The sequence below is a fragment of the Semicossyphus pulcher genome, unplaced genomic scaffold (genome assembly GCF_022749685.1).
Source record: "Semicossyphus pulcher isolate SPU_LCO1_2020_fin unplaced genomic scaffold, fSemPul1.0.p SCAF_16, whole genome shotgun sequence".
Classification (NCBI taxonomy): domain Eukaryota; kingdom Metazoa; phylum Chordata; class Actinopteri; order Labriformes; family Labridae; genus Semicossyphus; species Semicossyphus pulcher.
In genome coordinates, this window is record NW_027211670.1 from 18,141,072 (window position 1) to 18,166,106 (window position 25,035).

Here is a 25,035-nt window from a genome sequence, read left to right on the forward strand (position 1 = left end):
GAAAGAACACTGAAACATCTGGATGTTGTTGATGCTAAACAAATGTTCTTATTTTACTGTTGCTCTAACTTACTAAATGTCCAAAGTTCCAATTGCATTTGTGTATTGGTAAGCATCGTCTGCCCTCTGGTGTCAAGAAAAGGTAAATCAGCACGTAGAGTTTCAATAACCATATTGCCTTAATTCACTGGTTCTCAACTGGTGTGATTCGAGGAAAAAGTGGTTCGAGGAGCTGTTTTCAGTGGGTCGCAGATGTGTGCTTGGAAAAAAGGTTGTGGCCAATAGTCTATGCTGCGCTTTTATTTTGATGAACATGGGTTTCCTATGATGTGCAATAGTAGTGTAGTTTATTGGGTAATCCCAGATACAGTTATATTTATTAATGTTGCACTTTTTTAGTTTATTTCTGTCGAAAAAAGGCGGCTAATTGATTTAATTGTACAGGGCAAATGTTCTTCTTATGCACTGCCGCCTGCTTGTCATTTTGGCTGACTATTATACTGTTGTGTTTCCTGATGTTGACATACTGTGATGTTTCATTCCGTCTCAGGATGTGGAATGGTTACAATTTTTTTCATTAAGGAGGTGTTGATGGGTCCTGAGGCTAGAACACTTGAGAACCTCTGCCTTAATTATAATTACATTGTTTAGTAGTGCTTGACATTCTTTTAAATCATTTGTCTCTGACTGAGGTATTCAGAAGTCTTTAGTTCAGCATCTTACTATTTGGTTCTTACTCAGTATTTATATTTTAATAAAAAATAAATAAAGGAAATATATTGTGAAGGATTTATCTCAGTAATAACATGGCTGCTTTTCAGTTAACAGACTCAACTTCTGTCAGAATCATTTATTTTAAATGTCTTTTAAATGTCCTTGCAATTCATTTATCGATAAATACAGAACAACATCTGAAATTTGCATTTATAGTCGTCATTATTTGATGTCTTAATTTTAAGCCTTTTCTAAGCCGCTTTAAACAGCACTGGGGGTTTGTTTGGGCCAAATTTAACACTGCAACTACACAGATAGTCCAGTAGAGGGTGCTGTTGTTTCACTAAACCCTTGAGCTCTGAACACATGGCTTGTTCTCATTGAAAAACATGTAGGAGACTGAGTTATGATCAAGGCACGATGTAAGTGTTTTATCTGCTTGGATATATTCCAGCTGTGTCGGACAAAAAGGACGAAAACTATTACAGCATGTCTCGTCTTTTCAGTTCTGTGAGGCCGACTATCTTTTAATTAATCACCAAACTTTAAAAGATGACACAGGACTCTGTTTGGATATCTTTGAATTCACTATTTAATTTTGTACATCTGTTCACAAAAAAACATTTAAGACTTGCTAACACCTCTCTCTCTCTTTCACTCACTCTTACACACACACACACACACACACACACATCACAAAATCACCACTCTCTCTCTTGTGCTATTTTCTGTCTTTGATTCATCTCTGCTTTTATAACTTAAAAAATAATTTAAATAAAAAACATTGATTTAATGGGCACTTGAGCGAGATGAAACTCAAAGGAAGGGGCTGGCCGACACGTCAGTGGTTTGTTTTGACTGAAGCAAAGGGGAGGTGGGTTGTTCAGAGTTAAGAGTCGCTCTCCCAGAGGAAGGAGTCGTTGCGCAGCACTTTGGCCAGTTTCTCGTTGAACGGCGTGTAGAAGTCCCGCAGGATCTCTTTCGTGATGGGCAGCATGGGTCCCAGGTTTTTGTCTGCTGGCCTCCTGGTGTTCGACGCTGGACTCCTTGTGATCTCTGACTCTATTTCTTTAGTCAGCGGCCCTGTAAAACACACAAACACTTCCCTTTACACCCCCGCTTTCTGGGCCACTTCAGATTTTGCCGCAGCACTAAACAAATGGAACAGAATCGAGTGAAGGACTCTGAAATGTCACTGTGTATCAGCAGCGCTCTGAGCAGAGGATTTGACGCTCTGGTTGGCAATCGCACCTTGGCTGGTGTTGGCAGGTCTTTGAAGACATGAGTCTGAGCTCTGGGGCAACTAAACAGTGGGATGGAGCAGTGTGGTGGAAGTAAGGGGGCACTCAGACAGAAGGGGCAAAACTGTGTTTGACTGTCTCATATATAACACTGTTAATGGCAAGCTAGAACTGCAAAACTGATTACACAACAGAGAAAAAAATTGCCAAGAATTTTGATGATCAATAAACATTTTTGAGCCTGGCTGATAAAAGAATTTTTGAGACTGAGGCCAATCCGATTTGGAGCATAAAAAATGTTACCAACGCAGCAGCTGATGTAACAACATTTTGAGAAAGGAGGATGCTTCCTTTAAACAAACACAAAAACAAAACAGCTCGTAAGCCATTTTTATGCGGACCACCGTCGACTCAGCTGTGATGCTATGCTACATGTGCTGCAAACAGTGTTGATGGGCACCAAATATCGATATTTGAACTTACAAGTATTTGGCAAACAGATTTTTTATTTTCGTCACTACTTCATGACTCTTCATGGTGGCGCTTTTACATGAATGAGGGTAATGTGAATGGAAATGGATTGGCAGAAGAAGAAGTTAATATCGTGATGTATCATTATATGATTGTCTTGCAATATGACAATTATCGCAGAAACGCTGTAACGCGACATTATCGTTATCGTGGGCCACGTATCGTATTGTGAGTTACCCTGTGATTCCCACCCCTAGCTGAAAGTATTGTAAACAATGGAATAGGAGCCAATCTGCTGGAAACACAACATGATGAGACCATTTTCAAATCACCCCAAGCTTTGTTTTCTGCATCATACATCCCGTAAAGAAAGATTTTTACTTCAGTATATCGGAAAACAAATATGCTATCACTCTGACAGGCCCATGTTTACCAGATAATGTAGGCCAACAAATATATCTGTCAGATTCCAGCAAAAATGTCCAAAAATCTGCTCATTCCAGCTTCTAAAATTTATTTTTTGAGAATTTGGACTTTTGGTTGGATAAAAGAAGAACTTCACTTTGGCTCTTTAGAGTTTCTGATTAGCATATTTAGATCAAAACATTAATCTGTTAAAGATTTTTTTATTTCAATCCTTGTAAAAAAAAAAAAAAAAAAGACTGAGTTGCACTGCAAATGTTGCAGGTTTATAGCTTTAGACTGTATAGCCAAAGAAATATTTGAACATTTAGATAATGTAAGTATGAAAGGGTAGGTAAAATCAGAACTGTATCTGAATGATATTCTTCTAAGCTAGTGGGTTGTACAATGTAAACTTCAACACTTCAACAATTGCACTGCTCTTTGTTATCATAGCAGCAGAACCCTCATTATCTCCGTCGAGTACATTCATGGCTTAGAATCACTGCAGGCTGCAAATCAAAGTATTCAACTGTTGGTGGCCTTCAGGCTAGAAGCATTTCTTTAACACCACAAAAATATAGAAAAAGGGGACATTGTGCTTGTAAGTGCAAGTTGGAAATTGAACAAAGCAAAGCTGCGTTCAAAGCCTGTTATTAAATGTAACTTTTATTTTCAGTTTCAAAACTCTTCAGTTCAAAACAACAAGTGAAGCTTCTCATTCCCCAGCAGTCTGTAGGCTTGTGCATATTTACATTACATTGCTGTCATGCTGTTTTAATATCACCATGCCTGGCTCATATTGATTTACTTTAATCGGCATCAGCTTCGGATAATTGCTTAATCCCTGCTGCTAACAATCACAGCCGATTACATGCATTTAATAATACATATCCCCTTATTGTCTGTAGTGATCTGTTGTATTGTATTGATCACACTGAGTCCCCAGAGGGAGTAATTACAGACAAGGTCATATGTTCGGATGTGTTGTTGCGTACTCACCCAGGTTGAGAAAATCAAAGACTCTGTGCATCGTGTATTTCCTGTTAGAGGCGTGGTCCTCCAACCTCAGGACCAGGATCTGTTCCCTGCTGAAGACGGTCAGCCAGTCTATCAAGTACACAATGTAGAGGCCGACCTGCAATCTGACCTGGAGACACAAAAAAGGAGAACAATGTGAGATAACTGAGCTCTATAAGAGTAACATCCTGAAGCTAAAGAACACATTGATGGAGAGAAATCCAATAGCTTCCTCCTTTATCTTCCCAGTGCACTTGGCTGGGTGAAGTTGTGGGCATTAAGGTACTGGTATCATCAGCAGTGAATGGTCAGTCCTGTCTACTACAAATTACAGGGAAAACGTTAGTACTTGGGGACAAGTTATGCCAACCAAACTATGTTTTCAAGTAACATAATGAAGACATTTTTTAATTAACATACCATGTAAGTCAAAGTTGTAGCACTCATGTCTATTGAACATATCATGTAAAGTGTAAAGGTGTAAAGTTTACTGCTATCTTGCATCATCATCAGCAACGTCAGTATTTTTCACGTTAAAAAAAAATCAGCAACAACTTTATACATTAGATTCTTAATTAACATCTAAACAAAACATTATTTCCCTTAAAGAGGGGGTATTATGCTGTTTCACATTTTAGGACATAATGTTACAATGTTGAATGTCCAGACTAAATGTGGTTGAAGTTTCAAATCTGTAGGTAAAAGTGTGTTGGAGTAATCCCCAGGCTTCTCAGCTCAGTCTGCAGGCTGCTGTGAACGCCAGGTTTCACACTGTTTTTTCTACACGCTGCACTTTGTGACGTCACAAAGTGCAGCCTCAGCAGGCTTCGGAGAGCTGGCCAATCAGAAGAAAGTGGGCTTGTAGGGGTGGGGTTTATTAAAGGTACAGAGCTGACCTAGTCGTTTCAGGCAGAGGCTGTATGAGGGCCTGTACAGAGCACCAGTGTGAGAAAAATTCTGAGTTTGTTTAACTTTAAATTATGCTAAGCTACTCCACAGGTATCACAGAGTGAAATACGAAACTTGAAATTAGCATAATACCCCCCCTTTAACTTAACCTAAATTGTTTAGTTGCGCAAACTTAATCAGAGACAGAGCTTGGACACAAAACGGGGACTATAGTTTGACAGTCCTGCACCTTGTATGTGTGCCTTCCCTGCAAATCCAGGCAGAAATGACATTTTCACCACAACATAATGAGAATATTGGTTTATTGATATATTATATTATTGATATACAAAAATAATTTCTAGGAGACAGGGTGTGAGTGGTTCAGGGTTCTGAGAAAGATGGAGTTATCACTATAGCCAGAAACCTCCTTAATTTATACCCCGACATGATGTTTTTTATTTTCTTTGTTCTCCATTAATGGCTTTTTTATTCTCTGGTGTGCTTTTTCTCTTTTTAACCACAGTAACTCTAATATCTTCGGATTTTAGACTGTTGGTCGGACAAAACAAAGTATTTTAAGATTTCAGCTTGCGCTCTGGGAACTTATGATTTATCACCAATTTAAAAAATTTCCAACACTGAACAAAGGATCCCAAAAAACACCAGAAGCCATTTATCATTTGTGCGATTTCAGCAGAGCACTTTCAGGTCGCCTAATTGTTGTTGAAATGGATTTTTGGATTCTCATATGACAGTTCATTGCAGACCAGTAGGCATAAACAAACACCTTGTTACTGGGAACGGAACTGTCGGAGTCTTTTTGCCTCTTTAGCAAAACTGAAAGGACTTTCAGATGATTACTCTCCAGGCCAGAAACTGCTCTTTTGTTAAATCAATTTGGTCAAACAGTGAAGGCCAGTTGTGCTCTCATGCTGGTGTTTATTGGTCTTTTCTCTCCGGACTCTAATCTGTGCTCCCAAACTTTTATCACAGAGCCACAGGCATGAGAGAAGCTGTAAGGACAGCTGTAATGCTTTAACATGGTCTAATAACTCTGAGGAGATATTAGTGGTTGGACAATTAGGCCGAGGCAGAGAGTGAGCATGCTCCCAGAGGGCCGTAAAGCTTGTCAGAGGCTGTTGGAGGACCTTTGAATATGAGGCAGCCTGGAGGGGGAGCCAAAAGAGGACGGGCCACTCTTCTCCTCCCCCCTCTCAGCCCTTCTGCCCCAGGGCAGTGTGGGAAAAGCTGGCCAGGGGCCCTACACTGGGGCCCTGCACTGGCTGACACTAAGACTTAGTCTGCTTTGTGAGTAAGACGGAAGTTCACACCACTGCTAAACAAGTTTTCTAAAACAAAAAGAGGCCCGAGATGCTGCCCTGCTCGGCGGTTCAAAGTGCTGCCAAACCCTTTCATAAAGTCTGTCATGCAAGCTTTAGTGTGTGCTAATGAAGTGTGGATTTCACTCCATCTGTCTTTTTCACTCCTTTTTCTATTTCTTTTCACCCACCAGCTAAGACGCCGGTCGATTAAGTCCGGCAGGGCTCTAAGACAAAAGCGAGAGGGAGGGTTTACTCACTGGCATGGCATTGTTGACAGTAGTGTTGTATACACAGGAGCGCATTGTGTACTCTGTAAGGCACCCCTCGAATAACTGCAGCGACTCCGACACCCTCTCGTGGAAATCCTCTGCAGATTTATTGGCAATACCGAAGTACAGGTAGTCAGAGTAGAGCCTGCAAGACAACAGAGGATACATTTGAGCATGAGATAGACAATGAAATTGTACTGCTGCAAAAGAGAACATCAGGGTTTTTCACAAACTGATCTTAAAATATGTTTTAATTGCTTTTTTAAACCTATTCTCTTTCATATTTTGTCTTGTTCAAAAAGCTGTTTACTGAAGAAACACAAGTTCTTATCATTGCAGTTTACTCTGACCAGGGATTCCCAAAGTGGGGTGCGCGTGTAATGGTGTATTTATTACATCAAGTGGGATTTTTCACTTGAAAATCCTCAAATGGATCCACTTTTTGTCCATGTGATCTGTTTCTGAGCCTGTGCATGTGTCAATCAGATTTTTCTTTACTTGGTGGATCATGTGTATCTCAAATTAAGGCTACTGATGTTCTAATTTCCGTAACCGCTATATTATGTTTGGTAATTGTAATTTAAACTTGATTAAAATTTTCTTTAACGTGGCTGAAAATATGACAGCATGTTCCCCATCTTCTCTCATGGTGGGCCTAACTGCCTGTGCGTTTCTCCTCGCCCTCACTCATCTTCTTTGCTCTTTAAAAGTGAGGACTTGTGCGTACGTTTTTCGTTTCAGTTTCGAATGTAAGAGCATATTTTTGTGATCTGTTGAATATTTTGAATATCTTAATTATTTGTGCAGAATGTAACTTGAGGCCTTTAATGCACCTATAAATAGGCTATGAATATATATATATATGTTTTAAAGTGTCGGGGGTTGGGGGTTGATCAACCCGGTCGGAATGTAGAAGGAGGTGCGTTGCATAAAAAGTCTGGGAACAGCTGCTCTAAACGAAATAGTAGCTAAATGATCAGAAAATGCTTCCTGCACAAAATGAAGACAATAAATAGGCGAAATCTTTGTCCTCATTTTGCATGTACTAAAGAGCAGGAAAATGCAGGAAAATACCACAGTGATACAGTCAAGTAAGAGTCATGACATCGTGTTTTGGTTGTAGTCCAGCAGCAGCCACACGTGTTCCATGAAGGTTTCAGCATGACTAAGTTAAGCCACATATATTTTAGTCGCAACTAAAAACTGAAAGGAAACAAAAGAAAACCCGTCTATATCGGGACATGATGAAGGGAATCACAAAGTCCCTTATATGCATTAGCACGAGCTGTGTAAAGCGGCTAGTTGACAAACAAACGGATAGAGGAGAAGATTTGTGAGCTGAAGTCGCTCATCAAAGAGAGAGTCTTTGAAAGCAAACAGTGACAGTCCAATACAAACACGTGCAATCTTGGCTTTCCTTTCTGTTACTGGAAAGGACAGAAAACAAGAAAGAAAGCAATCGTAATCCTTTTTGTGAACAGAATTCTTCAAAAACAAACAAAATACAAACATGGACTAGGTCACTAATGGATGCAAAGCAAAGGCTGCAAAATAACTCATTGACTTTGAATATGGATGCGTAGTCATCTTTGTTCGGATGACTGGAAAGCTACTGCTAAAATATGGATGAGTAAAGAATGAGACAGACTGTAAACTGTAAAACAGTAGTGGTGCCAGGGGATCAGTTTCCATACAACTGAATGGACTACATTTGAAAAATGGACATTAAAAACCGGCTTATAACAAGGCCTGCGCTGCTCATTGTTTGTTAAATGTCATATCAATGCTTTTCTTTGCCCGTGTGGAGCACTTTGAATTGATTTTTGTCTGAAATATGCTAACATTTTAACAGGAGTGTGAAAATTGATGGAGCAATATCAATAATGTATTTCAATAGAGGGGCACAAGCAATAATGTAGAGCGTGTTCAGACGAGCAAAAAGCAACTTTAACAGCCTAAAGTAATCTCAGTTTAAACAGAACGTCTCTCAGGCATTCCGCCGCAGGTGTTTATGCCTCTGATAAAGATGTCATAATGAAAGTTATGTGACAGCCAGTAAAAGGCAACACATCTTCTGTTTGTTTCCTATAAACAGGGGAAGTATCTGTCTGTGTCTGCAGTGTAAACAGCTATGATGGAAGCACAAAGGTGCCGCTGTGCGTGTCAGAACTTAATGCAGATATGAAGTTTGAGGCAGTGAAACGGAGATGACTCCCACCTCTCCACCGGGTCCCTGAGCATGACGATGAAGCGGGCGTCAGGCTGCAGGGCGTGGACGAAGTCCTGGATGAGGAAGGGGGGCTCTCCCTCTGTGGTGTTGTCATAGAAATAGACCCAGGCGTTGTTGTCCCACATGGTGGACGCGCTGGCTTCTCCTGCGAAACACACACCCACAATGGTTTAGTTACACACTCACAATTATGCAATCACAGAGAGATAAAAACAAAACGCACATGCACAACGTGTTTGTTACTCCTTGGCGTTACATTTGATGCTTGAATTAGTTTTAGCTTTGCATGGTTCAAATGTGAGGATTTAGCTTCGTGTCTTTTATGAGATTATTCTGTAGAGGTGGGACAAAATATCGATACGGCAATTTATCATCGTCCTGACTCGTGCAATACATCGATAGGCTGGCGGCAAATGTCCACTCATCGCGCTTTATGACTCCTCGTGGTGGCACTTGTGATATGAATGAGGGTAACATGAAGGGAAATTAATTGGCTGAAGAAGTTCATTCAGATATCGTGATGTAACATTATATGGTTGTTTTGCAAAATCAATTATCGCAGAATCACTGTATCGTGATATTATCGTTATTGTGGGCAACGTATCGCGTATCGTATCGCGTATCGTGACGCGCATTGTATCGCGTATGGTGTATCGTACTGTATCGTATCCTCGCGTATCGTATCGCATATTGCGTATCATATCGCGTATTGTATCACGTATCGTGTATTGTATCGCGTATTGTGACGCGCATCGTGATGCGTATCATATCGCGTATGGTGTATCGTGTATCCCGTATCGTATCGTATCGTATTGTATCGTATCCTCGCGTATCGTATCGCATATCGTGTATAGTATTGCGTATTGCATCGTGAGTTACCCTGCGATTCCCACCCCTATTATTGTCAACAACTTTGTGTTTATCTGCTGGTCAAATTCCATGTTTTGGGTTGGGACATTCTTCACTATGTTCTGACATTTTATAAACTACTAAATTTATGAATTAAATCAATCAACATAAAATCTACAGATTTTGAGATCAAAGATTGCAGCTTGACTTTAAACCAATTCTCAGCTGCATTTTGTGGCCTTGTGCTTTTACTGTTTGTTTCCTGCTTAAAAATGCTTGCAATGTAGTTGACAGTAAAGACGTCTCCCTAGGAACATTGGCAGTACAGAAAATGTAGAGAAATGTGGGCAGAAAGCGCGAATGAATGGCTGATAAGCCTCCAAACTCAATCAAAATATGCAAGGAAAAATTAAATGGTTATTCTACTCTGAGTTTTGGGTTATTGTTTAATCTAATTTTCTCTATTTCTTAAAATAATCAAGGGATGAATTCCCCAATTAGTTTCTTCAATAAACAAAACACAATAAGCTATAAATATAGAGTTTTGTCTGAAATGCTTCATATAATTGCCTCTAAATCATGGCTGGAGCTAACAGACACAGCGTGTTCCCACACATGCAACAAGTCCATGAAATGAAAGACGCTAAAGCAACGCACAAACACAAATAAGCTAGAGTAATTACATCTCCAGCTGTGAGCAAAATGACAGAATAACTGCATTCCTCACAGAGACGGAGCAGTCGTGGTGCTCATAACCAGTCAGAGGACGTTGTTTCTCAAACAATTTGAGAGCAGAAACTTTATCAGGGCTGTGCTGCGAAATGATATCCAGGATTCATTAGTCTGTCTGTGCCTTCATTATCCTCTTATCAGCGAGGAGAAGCTGCGGCGTGTTTGTAGAGAGAACACAACACGGGCCTTATCTGCCTCGCTTCCTCAGAGAAACGGATGATAGCCAGGCTCTGTTTTCCGTGCTGACAGCGGTGAGAGCGAAACAGGATCGCTGCTAATGCTGATACACACTGTGATCAGGTCTATTTAAAGGTCTCCATGTCCATTAAAAGAGCTTATTTAGCTCCGTGGGGAGAGGCCGTAATAGGGCAAACAAACGGCGGAGCCAGACCGGCGTGCCTCTGCTGTTGGCCGGCGGTTGAAGAGAGTCAGAAGCCCGAGATCCTGGCCACAGGCCTGCACCTTGCTGCGCTCTCCCAGGGCACGGTGTGAATACTGAGTGGAGTTTTGGCACACTCCCCTCCCTCTTACAAGGATTATTTATTTAAAGAGGGAAACAAAACTGGGCGGCATGCTAAGCTGCGCTCAATGCAGCAACTCAAACCAGCGTGAAAAGGCTGTTGTTGGAAATCAGTTTTTCTTTGAGATGCTGTTTGGACGAGGGGAAAGACAGAGACAGATGGAAGCAGGATATGCAGATACAGGACGGAAGTTTGTGAGACATCTCCACCCTGCTGCGGATATTATTGCTGTCCTGACAAAAAAACAATGATCCCTTTCTGCAGCACTTCAGTAAAGTGAAGCAGAAGGAAGTCGAGTTTTATTAAGCTGTCCCAGCCTCTCTTTAGGGCTGAGTCACATTCAGCTCAGTGCTTCAGCCTCCCTACCCGCTGCCCTCGATAGCAGCTTTGTAATATCGGACACGAGATTACAAGTGAAGTTCCAGGCAAGTGTCGGCTCACCCTGAGCTGAACGCTATTGGCTGCAGCCTGAGGAGGGCACAGAGGACTGTTAGTCAATGCTCCACACACAGGTCGCACAGCTGATACATGACCTGAGTTACTAATATGATTCAGCACAGAGGGGAGGGGTAACGCTGCCCCCTTCATGGTGGCTCTGACTGAACAGGAAGCCAGAGATAACACTGGACAGGAAATGTTTGTGCAGATCTGATGAGCTGGAATGGTTGTGATCATTTGTACCAAGTTATATGGTGAGAAGCAGCCTCCTGAGCTTTCACTGATGCTCTGCTGTACTTTCCTGGTGTAAAAGAACAATATTTGGTATTAACTGTTTATGTTACGGTTAATCTTAGACTAGAGTAAATATTGGATCAGAATCAAGATGTGTGTTAGACTTTAGTCGGACAAAGGTCAATGTAAGGCAGACTCAGCCTGTCTTTATTTTTAATTCTGTTGTAGTGGGATTTGTAATAGAGTTGTCCCTATTAATTTTATGGCGGGGGGCCCAATCTTGACCTTTTTAATATTGCATATTTGCCAATAAGATAGACCTTTTATTAATCCCAATGGCAATTCTAGTGCCACATTGCTCCAAAATGAACAAGCATGTGAATAACACACAATAAACAACAACTTGGAGTCAATGTACTTTTACCATTTTAAAAATCAGCTTTTAAATCTCCCAACCTCTATTTGTAATTGTTTTACATAAGTGTATTTTATTCTAATTTTAATAATGAACATTTTAGGGTTTATCTTACACACCTGTATTTTAGTCCTCCTTTTTAATTGTCTTATCTCTATGTCAAAATTTCCCGTTCAGTGATTTAAATTACCTTTTATCCATCTCTCAACACTTTGTTTGTCTTTTAATGTCTTCTGTAATGGACTCTTATCATTGTAAATAAGGGTCGCCCCTCAATGATCAATGAACAATAATGGAATAAATATAGAAGCGAGATAAGTTAAAATAATTAAGTAGAAAATGTCGTATTGGCATAGATATTGAATAATAAAAACTTACAGTACAGCAGATGATGACAATACGACAAGTCTGATCGAATACTTACATTAACCTAAATGTTTCACTTATTTATCTTACACATTCAAATGACAGCTAAATCTGATACACCTACTGTGTTCCACAAGCTACCTGATCTACATGAAATACTGAAGGTCCTGATTCATGTAGTTTACGAGCTTAAACAACTAAGATGATGTGTCAGTTAAGTTGGAGAACGGGACCACTAACACTGATGTGGTGCAATCAGCTAGATAGAAGATGTATTCCAGTGTTGGAGTTAACACTCGGAACAACACTATCAGGCTCAGGTGGACAAAATTCAGTAAAAGAGTCAAATGAACAAATGGAGTTTGATTCTATTTATTAAAGCTCCTGTGAGGAGTTTTTCACTGGTTATGAAACAGACAGAAATTACTTATGATGACTGTATATGAGCTACAAAAGCAAACCAGACCATCAGCGACAAGATTGATTATTTCTATATAGTAATTTGTAATGCCTGATGGTGAGGGGTTGGTGTCAGACGAGGTGATTATCTGCTTTTGTTTACATTTTCCAGGCAGAAATTTAAAGTGAGTGATACATATGACTGTTAAAGAAAGCAGGATGAGATTTGTTGTTAAAAAACACCACTTAAGCATGTACAGGACAAAATCAGCAAAGAGATCAGAGGTACGGCTTCGTCCACGCCAAATCAACACAAACCTCATAGGAGCTTTAAGCAGCCAGCGATCTATTAAAACATGCCCAAAAAAGCCCTGACACAGCTCCTTAGAATTGGCTCATCTGTTTTTTTCAAAAACCAAAATAAGCGTCACAGCCAGTTCTAAAGAAAGCAATAACCACTCATCCTCCATTGACTTCCCAGCACAAAACGCATATGTCATCCTAGTGATGTCTCAACCCTGGTGACTAACAACCACAGGAAGTAATCTCAGATTTGAAAAGACGTGTAAAAGCTGTGGTTAAAACCACGTGAACTTGGCCCTGAAGACAGAAGGCATGGAAAACAGTGGGTAGCTTTTTTCAATAGGGGGGATACCGGTCTTTAAAAACGGCACAAATACTGACACAACACTTTTTGAATAAAATAACCATTGGCAGAATAGACTGTATTTTAAGAAGAAGAAGAAGAAGAAGGCGACATACTTTATAAATCCCCGAGGGGAAATTACATTTTTTCACTCAGCTTTTTCAAACATGCTACACACACATAGGCCTGAAAATACAGCACAAACAGGATTTCATGGACATGCACTAATCAGAGTGAGGGGGCTGCAGGTGCCTTGCTCAAGGGCACCTCGACGGAGCTCAGGAAGGACTTGAACCGGCCACCCTCCGGTTCCCAAGCCAAATCCCTACGGACTGAGCTACCGTCTTTCAACGTTTATAGAACCAATTTTTCCCTTCCTTACTCTGCTTGCTTTTAATCTCAGATTTAAATGCAGAATATTTTACCAGATATAAGATTAACCATACAGTATTTACAGTGTCGCTTACCTATGATGATGTTAGGCTGGCTGGGGCTTCCTGTGGTGTTTGCCGTGAGGTTGCCCTGGATTTGGTACGCAGCCTGATCGAACAAATCCAGGTAGTCTTCCACCGGGTATCGATCATGGAAGCCCTCGCTCAGCCGGATGATACCTAATGGAGGAAGAAGAAAAGGATGATGGATGGACTCGATCACATCTCAAATGCATGTTAAATTGCGTTGGCAAGTTATCACATCTTTGTTGAAAATAGAGGCAGACTAACGTCTCTCTTTCTAATGCTGAAAATATTGAGGTCAGACACAGAGGGTGGGGATCTGTTGCTCTAAGATGGGTGTGTATCCATCAAGAATGTTTTCAGTCCTCTCCATGTGTTTCTGTGATCACTCTAAAGGAGGTCACTGGGTCTTCTGTGTTGTCCTGACTGGAGGGTGACCTCATAAACGTCACATCCAACACTGTCCCTGCTCTGTTTCCAGTGTTTCCAATTAAGAGCCAAAGCCAAGTTAATGCTTTAAACGCAGGACAAGCAAATGTGTTCTCCATCTGAGCTGCTGTGGTCGGCAGCATAATTACAATTTACTCTGCAGTTGTGGAGACTGAGAGTAGGACTTAGGAGGATCCATGCAGCATGGGGATAATGAGGTAGCTCGGGCGTCTGTTACTTTCTGTGATGCTTTGATGGTGTCGCTGTAAAACACCTTCCTCTAGTTAGCAGGAAAACATGATTAGAAAACTGTTGTAAACTCTCCAAACGTGTGCCCCGCGTCATTATTTATCCAGAGCAGCTGTACTTGTACGAACTGATGGTGATTGTGCGTCTCGCTCGAGGGTTTTTTCCTTCCTGCATCTCTTTCCTTTTTGATATGACCGAAGCATCGCCCAATTTCCAAACAGTTTCTTGATGGGCGCTGCGTACGGCAGAAACAACTGATTAACATTCAAACTGCTCCTCTAAGAAAGTTATGTGGCGTGGATCGCATCAAATCACCTTTTCACTGCATCGCATGAGTGGAGCCTCGAGGGGGGGAATGAAATAAATAAATACAAAACAAGAGCATTTGAATTCAGAGTGTTCTCAGAGGATGTCTTAAGAGAAAAGTGCTGATTACAAGCGCATAGCTGCAAGTGAAACACTGGAGGGGATAGAGAGAGAGAGGGAGAGAAAGTGGTAGAAAAGATGAAAGGATGTGAGAGAGGACAATAAGTGAGAGGGACTCATGTCCTTGGGATACAGCAGCATTTAGCAGGCTGCAGAAAACACAACAACTCAACCACATCCAGCAGCTTTATGAGGTTCAAACTATTATCAACTCAAACTGAACGCTACACATTAAAATACGCTTTGCATGCTGACTGATCAATCCACCAGTTAGGTTTGTGCGTCTCAGAGGGATAAGGGGCGCAGTCAGCAACTGGATGAACTTCAAAAGGATGCGTTTGGCTGCCTCGGCTAAGCTCCTTTGATTTTTATGGTGAGAATTTGGATGAAATTCTCAAATAAAGAAAAAGCCCAGTGCCGTATCTAGCTTCTTTAAAAGAGAATTATTACACCATAACCCGCTGGTGAAGGCACTGAAATAATTCAATAATTTTTTGATGGATAGCTGCGGGCGAAACGGAACGCATCAGTCATTCCCGAGCAGAAGAATAGCGCTCATGCACAGCGAGATATCACCGTTAAAAGAGTGCTCATGCTGCGCTGATGAGATAGCGCAGCTGCTGTTCTTAAAGACGGACAATTATGAGATTATCTACACACTGTACGTGCGCTTAAAGTCATTATCTAATCTGCTTTCAATTTCATAATCACAGCTCACTTTGAACACATCGCTGCCTTACACTTTAACTGCTGCTCTTCACATTTTTTCTCTCCTATTACTATATGTTCACAAACGCAGGCACGCATGAGTGACGCACCCACATTGACTCACACCCCCGATGCCTGCCTCTTAAGCTGCTGAAGATTCTCCGTAATTCATGAATATTAATGGCGCTTCCAGTTATAGAAGAAAACAAAAGGCATGTAGGTATTGAGAGTCATGATTTCCGTTCTTTTGGGAACAAAAACAAAAGATCATTTCAGATTCTTTTTTTAACTTTCTGTACGCCTGCATCCTAATTACTGACTATATTTGATTATGAAAAAAGCTGATACAAGATGCTTTTTTTTAAGCGTCATTAAGGAAAAGTCACCAAATCTAACCAAAGGCTGACGCAGGGAAGCATCTGCAAGTTAAATGAGGGTTGGTTTCGTTTAATACAGAGGCTTTTTAGTCACACTCCCACTTCTCGAATTGGCTTTTAATCCCATCTGCGGTGGCGTCTTGGTTCTTCTAACATCACAGATGCACGTGGTGAAAGAAACACACGATGGCATCGACGCATTTAGATAACAGAGCCGCCATACGACCAGATGTCTGCTTTGAGGCGGCTCTTAACTCTCGACGCACAGTTTGAGGGTTTATCTCTCTGTTTGGGGAACTGACATATCACCACCTGTTCAAACTCCGAGACTACAAACAGTGTAAGCCAGGATAGCGGCAGCTGAAAACAACCAGTGAAAATGCATAAATCTCCACCAGCTAAATTGGCAAATACTCTCTTAAACGACACGAAAGAACAACCTGAAATATGCCTCGGAGAAACTGTAAAATATCAACGAGCTCCCTCATAAATTGGAATGATTTGCTTTCTGATTAAATAAATGTTTGATTGCTCTGTTACTCTTTTAAACGAGAATAAAATCACCTTAATTCCAGAAAGCAGTAAACCAAAGGCAGAACTAGGAGCAGAAGGAAGTTTACAGTGGGCAGAAGTGTCGTGAGGAACGAGTGCAACGTTTGCTAAACAAGTGCAGGAAACAGCGCACCCACATATGTGGGTTCAAAGCGTGAGGAGGCTTCAGACGCTGTGTTTTATACGTCTATTTTTCAAGTGGGTTCTACTATAGAGGCATACAGATCAGATGACGGTGTAGTACATTCAATCTAGATCTAGATATAGTCCTCAGTGAGTCATTAATGAGCGTTGTCACCGCATGAGAACCATCAATGTTTCCTGTAACGGAAATGCACGGTAAAGGATGATGTTTTTGTTAAAGCACACAGGAGGAGGGGGAGGGGGCGTTCAAAATGTTGTATTAAAAAGGCGGTAAAGAACGTTAAAACTCCACTAGAGCTTTAAATCTGAGGGTAGGTAGAAAATAAACCGTTTTGCGTTTATTATGCACAGCATAAGAGGGGTCTTGAATATTCATTTGTTCGTTAATTGCACTGGAAGATTGAACTGCATGCATCACAGATACTTAATTCATGTCACATTCAGAGCCCACAGCACATCCAGACAGGTTTCACTTGGAAAAATAGGAACAATTGTGGTTAGTTTTTGGTGCGTTTGATGTTGAAAAATGTTCTGTTTGACACAGAGTGAAGATGTCGGAGGGAATTTCCCTCAAATTAACTCCTGCAATTGTTAGAAACTGCAATATGTAGTTACCACAATCCACAAATCTCGCAGTAAAATGACAGTTTGAATGCAGGAGATAATTAAATTGTGCTCATGAATCAGACAGGCCTGCCTTTGAGCCTGAGACCCCTTCAAGCATCTTGTCGCTGAGTGCTTTTCTGAACCCCCCTGAGGTCTAGCTCTGACAAAATGATATACTAGTCACATTCACACTCCTAAAGCTCTCGGGGCTCTCATTATTGTGTACCAGCCTGAAGGGCTTCTACCACAGCAAGTAACAGTTTTCTTTACTCACCAAACCTCTTGCGGGTCCACCAGTGCGGCTCTTTGAAAGTGGTGAACTTGACGTCGGGGTGCAGCCTCAGTCTGTCGTACAGGTCCGTCGTGCCACACTTTGGTTGGCCGATGATATAGAAATAAGGAAGACACCGCATGCGGTAGAGTTTCCCATCGCGGTGGAACAAGTGTTCCCGGAAAGTGTTCCTCAAGTTCTGAAACACGGTCCGGAAACGCCTCGAGTAGCGTGCGTACAAGTTTGTCCTGTAAGGGTCCAAAGTGATATTCCCAGAGTATTCCTCATACCAACAGGGGTTCTTGATGCCAGGAAGGAATTTGCGGGGGATAACAGAAAACATCTGTAAAGGCAAAGAAAGCAGGATGCATTAAACTCCAGAGCCACCGTACTTCTCATATATACAAAAACATTTAAAACAAGGCCTTCTGTAAACCCATGAAATTATAATTGCTAAGGCTGCGCGATGAAACATAAATACATTCCAGTCATTTCACTGATCCCTTAAAGGAAGCGGTTTGTTTAAACAATTTAAAACCTTTTTTTTTCTTTTTTTTTGCACAGGCCACTGTTTTGGCAGGTGTAGGAAACCACCATCTGTGTGGGTTCCAACTGAACATTTCACGACAAGTTTGTAGGAGGAAAGTGTCTCTAGAGGGGTGCAGTAAATTGGCTTTAAATGCAGAGACACATTGACACAAGTGGCTGCACATAGAGATGGTGCAGGCAGACAGTGTTTCGACACTTTGACATTATATTTGTCAAGTTGGCTCTGAACTTAGGGGACTTTTTTATACACCGTCTTCCAATTTTAGGAGACCAAAAGCGATTGGACTTTTCACATAAACTTAAGTAAAGTCATAACTTTTAATATTTAGTATGAAATCCTTGGCATGCAACCGTCTAAAGGCTACAGTCCAACAGACATGAGCAGACACCCTCTGTCTGAACTTTAACCATCTTCCCTTTTTTTCCTTGTTTTGAGGGTTTTGTTTCCTTCAGTCTGATCATGAAACACATGATGAGTTGCATTGAGGTCAGGACACTGTCTTGGCCAGTCAAGAACATTCCTCTGTTTGGAAAAAATAAGGAAATACTGCCTGGCGGTTATATGCCTCCGCCAACAAGTCAAGTTCCATCCATTACTGTTTCAAACAGAATGCCAATGTAACTGACTGGGACAAGGAATAGGATCTATATTGAAAGATTGCATTACACTTAAAACAAAACAACAGCATAAGTATGCCTACGTTCAAAGGGAAAGGTAACACCGCAATTATTTAGATGTGGGACATAATGCCAGATTGTCTTAACCAAAAAATGGTACGGTAAAGGTAAACTGAGATTGTCTACTAATCGATTTCAGATGGCATCCATTCTCAAGCTCTATTCAGGCATTTGACCTTTCACCTTCATAAGAATGGGACCTACATAATGTCACAACAACCTTGACCTTTGACAACCAAAGACCTAATCAGTTCATCCTTAAGTTCAGCATTTTTGGCAAATTTGAAGATATTCTCTGAGGGATTGCTGAGATTTCATGGTCACAAAGAGGGAAGTGGGACATTATTCTTTCACATTGAACATTTGACCTTTGACCTTTTGGGTAAAGATGTCATCATTTTATCCTAGTAGACTTCCCTGTGAAATTGTGTCATAATTAGCAAATTCAATGTTGAGGTATGGACTAGGCCTATATATAGATGGTCACAGTGACTTAGATCTTTGACCCTTCACCACCAAATTCCAACCAGTTCATTCTCACGTCCATGTTGACATTTGTGCCGAATAAGCTCACGAGGATGGGACTGATAGAGGTGGGGACAATCACCGCAGTGGAGGCATTAAAACTCAAACTTGGATTATTCTCCTGATGCACTGCCCTAAAAAGGTCTTAAGTATTTAGTTGACAAAATGTGGTTGTAAATACTCTCAACATTTAAACCTTGTTGTTTCATTGATTTAATATTCACTTTTCTGGGCTCAAGTGAAAAAACATTAAATGAAAACATCTGGTCTTTTACTTTCTGACAGCAGTCTGTATGAAGAAAGGCAGACTGCCCTGGGAGAGGAAACCAGTCTCATCCTCAGATGTAGGAGTGAAGAGAGACATATCCGACTTTGGCCTCTTTCTACTCACATTTCAAAGTGTTTTTTGGTGATCAAACACAAAACAGGCCCGTGTTACTATGATTCACTCACTGCCTGTGAGACACGGCTACTTTAAGGACAATTAATGCCGGATCCGTCCACAGATGTGGTATTGATTGTCCCGCGGCCACACTCTCCTATTCATTAGCTGGTTCAATAAGAAATTAGTTATGTTGCAAATAGCCCTGGCACAAGCCATTATCATTAGAATTAACAATTAATTGAAGCAGGCTTTGAGGTGAGACGGACACTTGGAGAAAGCTACCGGGGCCGATGTGTTGGAAGACTGTGAGATGACTTTGAGCTTTAAATCCCTTCTGAAAAAAGGAAAAAAACATTGGTAGAGACATATGCAATTATCTAGTGTGACACGAGGTGTTGTACAAGGTTTGCAGAGCAGTTTTATCTCTTTATAAATTAAATTAGAAACTGCAACCAGTGGGGAATTACAACAGCGGGGCTGTATTGAACCCCGTGTAGACGGCATGTAGGCACGAATACTGATTGGAATCACCTTTTCACTTTGCATTTAATCACGCCTCAAGATCTACATCTGTGATTGTCAATTAAAAGAAAGATCAATATCATGCTGGGCCATGTTTGTAGTATTATTAAATTAGATAACATTTATACTATAAAACACTGAAGGATTCATTACATTAGTCAACCTGATAACAAAATTAAATGTCTCATTGAGTTTGCGTCCTTAAGCTATCTTTGAATACATTAAAACAGGAAATGAGACTGATATTATTAGACTTCACTCACATGTGGCTCACTGTTCACCAGCGCCTTGAGCTCCGGGAGCTGTCGCCTGCTTCGAAACTCCACCTTGGACGTGATGGACTTGACAACCAGTTTGATATGTGCGTAGTCCTTGACTGACGAGAGGTTGAAAGCAAAAGGTCCTGGGCTGACCAGGCTGCTGAAGTGGTAGGGGGAAGGCGTGAGAAGGAGGCCCTTCTTGTCTCCTGTCAGGATGTACGAAGCCATGATGAGGAACATGACGGCCAGGCCGAACAGGAAGCTGTACAGCCGGATTTTACGAAAGCAACCAAGTGTGTTCCAACGTTTCGGCAGCTCCCGTTTCACCTCCAGGACCGCAAACAGGTTCATTGGCGTGTCGTCCACCTGCAGGATCAGCGGCCTCTTGCGGTAGTCGTCCACTGCGGAGCCCAGCAGGCTATACTTGTAGTCCATCTGCGTCATGGTGTCAGCAGCCTGCGAGTCCCAGGTGTCACAGCTCAGACTCAGGGAGGTGTTGTGGAGCTGGAGCTGGCCAGACAGGAGGTTTTGAGATGGGGGAACGGCCTACGGTTGATATCCATGATGAGATGTGGAGAACTGCCCACCTCATCCACTGACATCCGCCTGGAAAGAGGAAACAGAAAGAAAACTAAGATATGAATCAATGGTGACTCAGATTTGTGGCTTGGCTGATGCAGCAACTTTCGAAACGCAAAGTTTCATTGATGCAATTCTGTGTCAAAGAATGGTCTGAGAGTTAGGACAGGTAACCACTAAGTGTGTGGTAAAAAATTCCAGCCTCAAACTAAAAACGAAACCACTCAAAGTCAGAGTTCCTACCAGTAAACCTGCAGATAAGCCTTTCTCCGATGCTTCATTAAGAGTAAAGTATGTTGGTAATGTTATTAGGTAGATGGTTACAGTAAACAATCTCTGAAAATTATCTTCCTAATAAGAATTTATTCTGAGAAATGTTAAAAATGCCAAAAAAAGTGACAAGATTGGGAAATATACAGAATTTATAAGCATTTCACAGTTTCCCTACAGTGCTGCTAGACGTAGACACAGTTAAAGGTATAATCTCAAAGATTTTCATGTAAAATAATGTCTGTTAAGTCCCTATCTATCGCTGAATATATCATAATGGTGATTGAGCCTATGGCCCACTGATGAAAGTCTTTGCATTTGCAGTATATAGTATTATTATGGACTGGGCGTCTATGATGACATTCGCTGACAAAATCACAAACAGCGCCCAGTTACTGATGCGTTTTCCATCAGCCAGCAGTGGTTGGTCTGCCAGAGAGGGTAGGCGGAGCTAAGCGGCTGCTTCTCCGGTCTCTGCAAGTGTTGCGAGTAAACAGTAATCTACTATGGCTGAACAAACAAAGAAAAGAGTGATGACTACAGATACAACTTCAAAAATAAGTGAAAATCCAAAGAAAAAGAAACAAACTAGACGCTCAGATGAAATGGAAAGCGACCGTTAGCCAGGAAAATCAAGAGTTACAACCATGACAAAGGGAGCCAACCGTGGACGTCTGGTTAAATTGGGAAAACTGAAATCTTCGAGATTCTATCTTTAACGACCATCTTTTCGTTAAATACTAATTACAATATCTGAAACTGTGTATTGTCAATAGAAAAAAAACATGGAATAAAAACAGAAATACTTTACTTCAAAGGTCTTGTTCCGATGCTAGATGAGCGTACTTGCTGATAACGATCCTGAATTTTAGGTGCTATCAGACGTCTTTCTAATACTGGAATTTGTATCAGAACACCTCAAAGTATCTAAAAGCTTCTCTGCTGAGAGTTACATTGTGAGTTTGTCATGGTCGGCCATGTTTTTTGTTTGCATTGCGCACCTGGAATGCTTTGAGGTTGAAATTTTGTTCTGACTGTGACTAAAATGCTGCATCAGGCCTGATATGATAAATTTGGTTTGGTCCACGTTATACCTCAGGAGCACATAATAACATCCTGTAGTCTCTCCCAATGACAAAGTAATGCTGCCTTGTAAAAGCATTCAAACAATAATATCACTGAAATAAATACTACTTAAACTTCTGTTTTTGCAGTAGTCCCAATCCCACCTCAGGCTAAACATCATGAGGACAAATTGTAGTGGAGAAACACTGTGACAGATATCTGTCTGCTTTGAATACTTTTGACCTTACATACCACTAGAACGTAACAAGAAATCCTGTAAATGACAGCTACGCTCAAAATGTCATTTGGAAAATCTGACACAATTCTGACTGTGACTAATTATTTAGCAAAAATCTTGTTACGCAAGGTTAAACCAATTCCCCTGACTTCCTCTTCCACTTCCTGTTTTAATCAGACAGCTCAGCACCTCCCTCCCCAGCCTCACAGTCCTTCCTCCCGGTGTATCAGAGTCACAATATGGAGAGAGCGATAAGGAACGAGGGATGCATTCATCCCAGAAACTCCGAGGCTGGGAGTCAGACTCTCCTGGGGTGGGACACGAATATAAAAGATACCCGGTCTGGACCCGAGAAGGGATTATATTATCAGAAAATGGTATTCCTCACTGTGAAGTCACATGGATCAACAGCCGCACACAGATAAAAGGAAGGCCAATGTCTAAAGGGTGAGAGAATTGGTGGATCTTTAATGATAATGCTCCTGCAGCAGGGACATCTAGTTTTATCCTTGAGGCTTTCTTTGTGTCTGGAGCCGAGCCAACATGACGGCAGAATACAATCCAGCGTAATGACAGAGAGCCAGCAGAGCCCAGGGTCTAGGACAGTTTTTTAAAGGATGAGCGTGATGTTGGGGAATATGGCTGAAGCCCCTGGTAATCTTTCACACCTTCACACTTGAAAATGGAAGGATACCGCCATGAGGTTGACGTATGTTACACCTGCAAACCTGCTCCAGTACATTATAAGATAAGAAATGAGTCATCGCTCCTCCTCACGTCTGCTCATATTGTCTGCCCCCCAAACCACCACCAGCGGCACCACCACCGCCGCCCATCGCCCACACCCTCTGCACATTTCTGTATCTGTGGAGCTCGCAGCAGAGCTGATAAGAGGGCGGCTGGAGAGCGCCTGCCTCCCTGCTCAAGCGGTGTCATTTACCCCCAGCTGTGCCCTCAGCATCTCGCCAAAGCAACAGTCTCTCCAGGGGCCAGGTGGAGGAGTAAGGAACACTGCTCTGAAAAGACCGATATGCAACCCTCTAGGTTTCTGACTGCGACTTCAGGTTGTGCAAGAGAGAGTGATGCAAGTATTGACTGAAACCACAGTCAGATATGAGCAGAGGTAATAAATAACAAAGCACAAAACTTCAATACTGGACTTCTTTCATTTACAGGTACCTGTTCTTTACTTAAGCATTCATTTTTCTCTTTGATTCTACTCTTTACATTCTAACACAAATATCTGTACTTTCTACCCCTTACAAAACAGGCTCACGTATTAGTGTTGATCATTTACTTTCTTCCTCCCGCCGCTACGCATACCAGCCTTTGCACCGTCTTTTCGGACATACAGGAGGTTTAGTTTTACTTTTTCCTCCAGTCTCTCACTGCTGCTTCTCCTGATTTGTGTTCTACAAACTTGATGCCTGACAGCCTTCAGATCCTACTGTTTTCTCTGTGCCGCCACGTCGACCTGTAAATGTGACGTGTGGCATTTGAGTGAAGGGAAAAAAGCCGTGTTTCAGTGCCAATATTGGACCTTTTTGTTTTTATTAAAGCTCCTGTGAGGAGTTTTTCGCTGCTTATGAAACAGACTGAAATTAATTGTGATGACTTTATATGACCTACAAAAGCAAAACAGACCATCAGCGACAAGATTGATTATTTCTATATAGTTATTTTTAATGCCTGAAACCTCTAGTGGAGGGGTAGGTGTCAGACGAAGCGATTACATGCACGCCGCCTTTGTTGACATTTTCCAGGGCAAACATTTAAAGTGAGTGATACATATGATTGATAAAGAAAGCAGGATGAGATCTTTTGTTCAAAACCACCACTTAAGCATGTACAGGACAAAAACAGCAAAGAGAAAAGAGGTACGGCTTTGTCCACAGGGGGCGCCAAAATCAACACAAACTGAAAGTACCTCACAGGAGCTTTAAGTTTTCACATTTTATTTTTAGTTTAATTTATTGAATTTTAAGTAGGCAAGCTATAGGTCTATGATTCCAGCCCAAACGGAGAATAACTTGTTTAATAAACAATTCCTGGGGTGCCAGTTTTGTGTTAAAGCGAGAACCCTGTGTACAGAGGCTCAGTCCTCGACGCAGCAGCCCCGGGTTCAACACAGACCCTCGACCCTTTGCTACATGTCATCCCCTCTCTCTATTCCCATATTTCCGACTCTATCTATTGTCCTATTAAATAAAGGCAAAAAGGTGCAAAAAATGCAACTCCTTGACGTGTCCATTAGTGCATATCGTACATTACAGAAGTCAATCAATCAATTTTTATTTACATAGCGCAGAATCATGACAAAAGTTATCTGGGGACATTTTACAAAAAGAGCAGGTCTGGACCGTACTCTTAATTTTATATTATTGACAGAGACCCAACATGAATCCACCGTGAGCAAGCTCATGGCAACAGCAATGAGGAACAACTTCTTTTTAAGGCAGAACCAGACTCATTGTTGGACAGCCATCTGCCTCGACTGGATGGGCCGAGAACGTGGGATAGAAGGAGACGCAGAAAGAGTGAAGTAAGGTACAACCAGAGAAAGAAACTCAGCAGTATGTATTTGGTT

At 41.4% G+C, this 25,035-nt stretch overlaps 1 protein-coding gene across 1 annotated transcript in view; it reads right to left on the reverse strand.

Moving 5' to 3' along the window:
* Positions 1–1,298: 1,298 nt before the first annotated feature.
* LOC138593582 (carbohydrate sulfotransferase 15-like) overlaps positions 1,299–25,035 on the reverse strand; it is a 47,278-nt gene continuing 23,541 nt past the window's right edge. The window contains exons 2-8 of the mRNA XM_069664653.1: positions 20,300–20,902; positions 17,381–17,720; positions 13,628–13,771; positions 8,549–8,705; positions 6,319–6,475; positions 3,831–3,978; positions 1,299–1,797 (exon numbers count right to left, since the gene is read on the reverse strand). Of these exons, the coding sequence (XP_069520754.1) occupies positions 1,604–1,797; positions 3,831–3,978; positions 6,319–6,475; positions 8,549–8,705; positions 13,628–13,771; positions 17,381–17,720; positions 20,300–20,740 (1,581 nt within the window). The 5' untranslated portion in view covers positions 20,741–20,902 and the 3' untranslated portion in view covers positions 1,299–1,603. The remainder of the gene's footprint in view (positions 1,798–3,830; positions 3,979–6,318; positions 6,476–8,548; positions 8,706–13,627; positions 13,772–17,380; positions 17,721–20,299; positions 20,903–25,035) is intronic.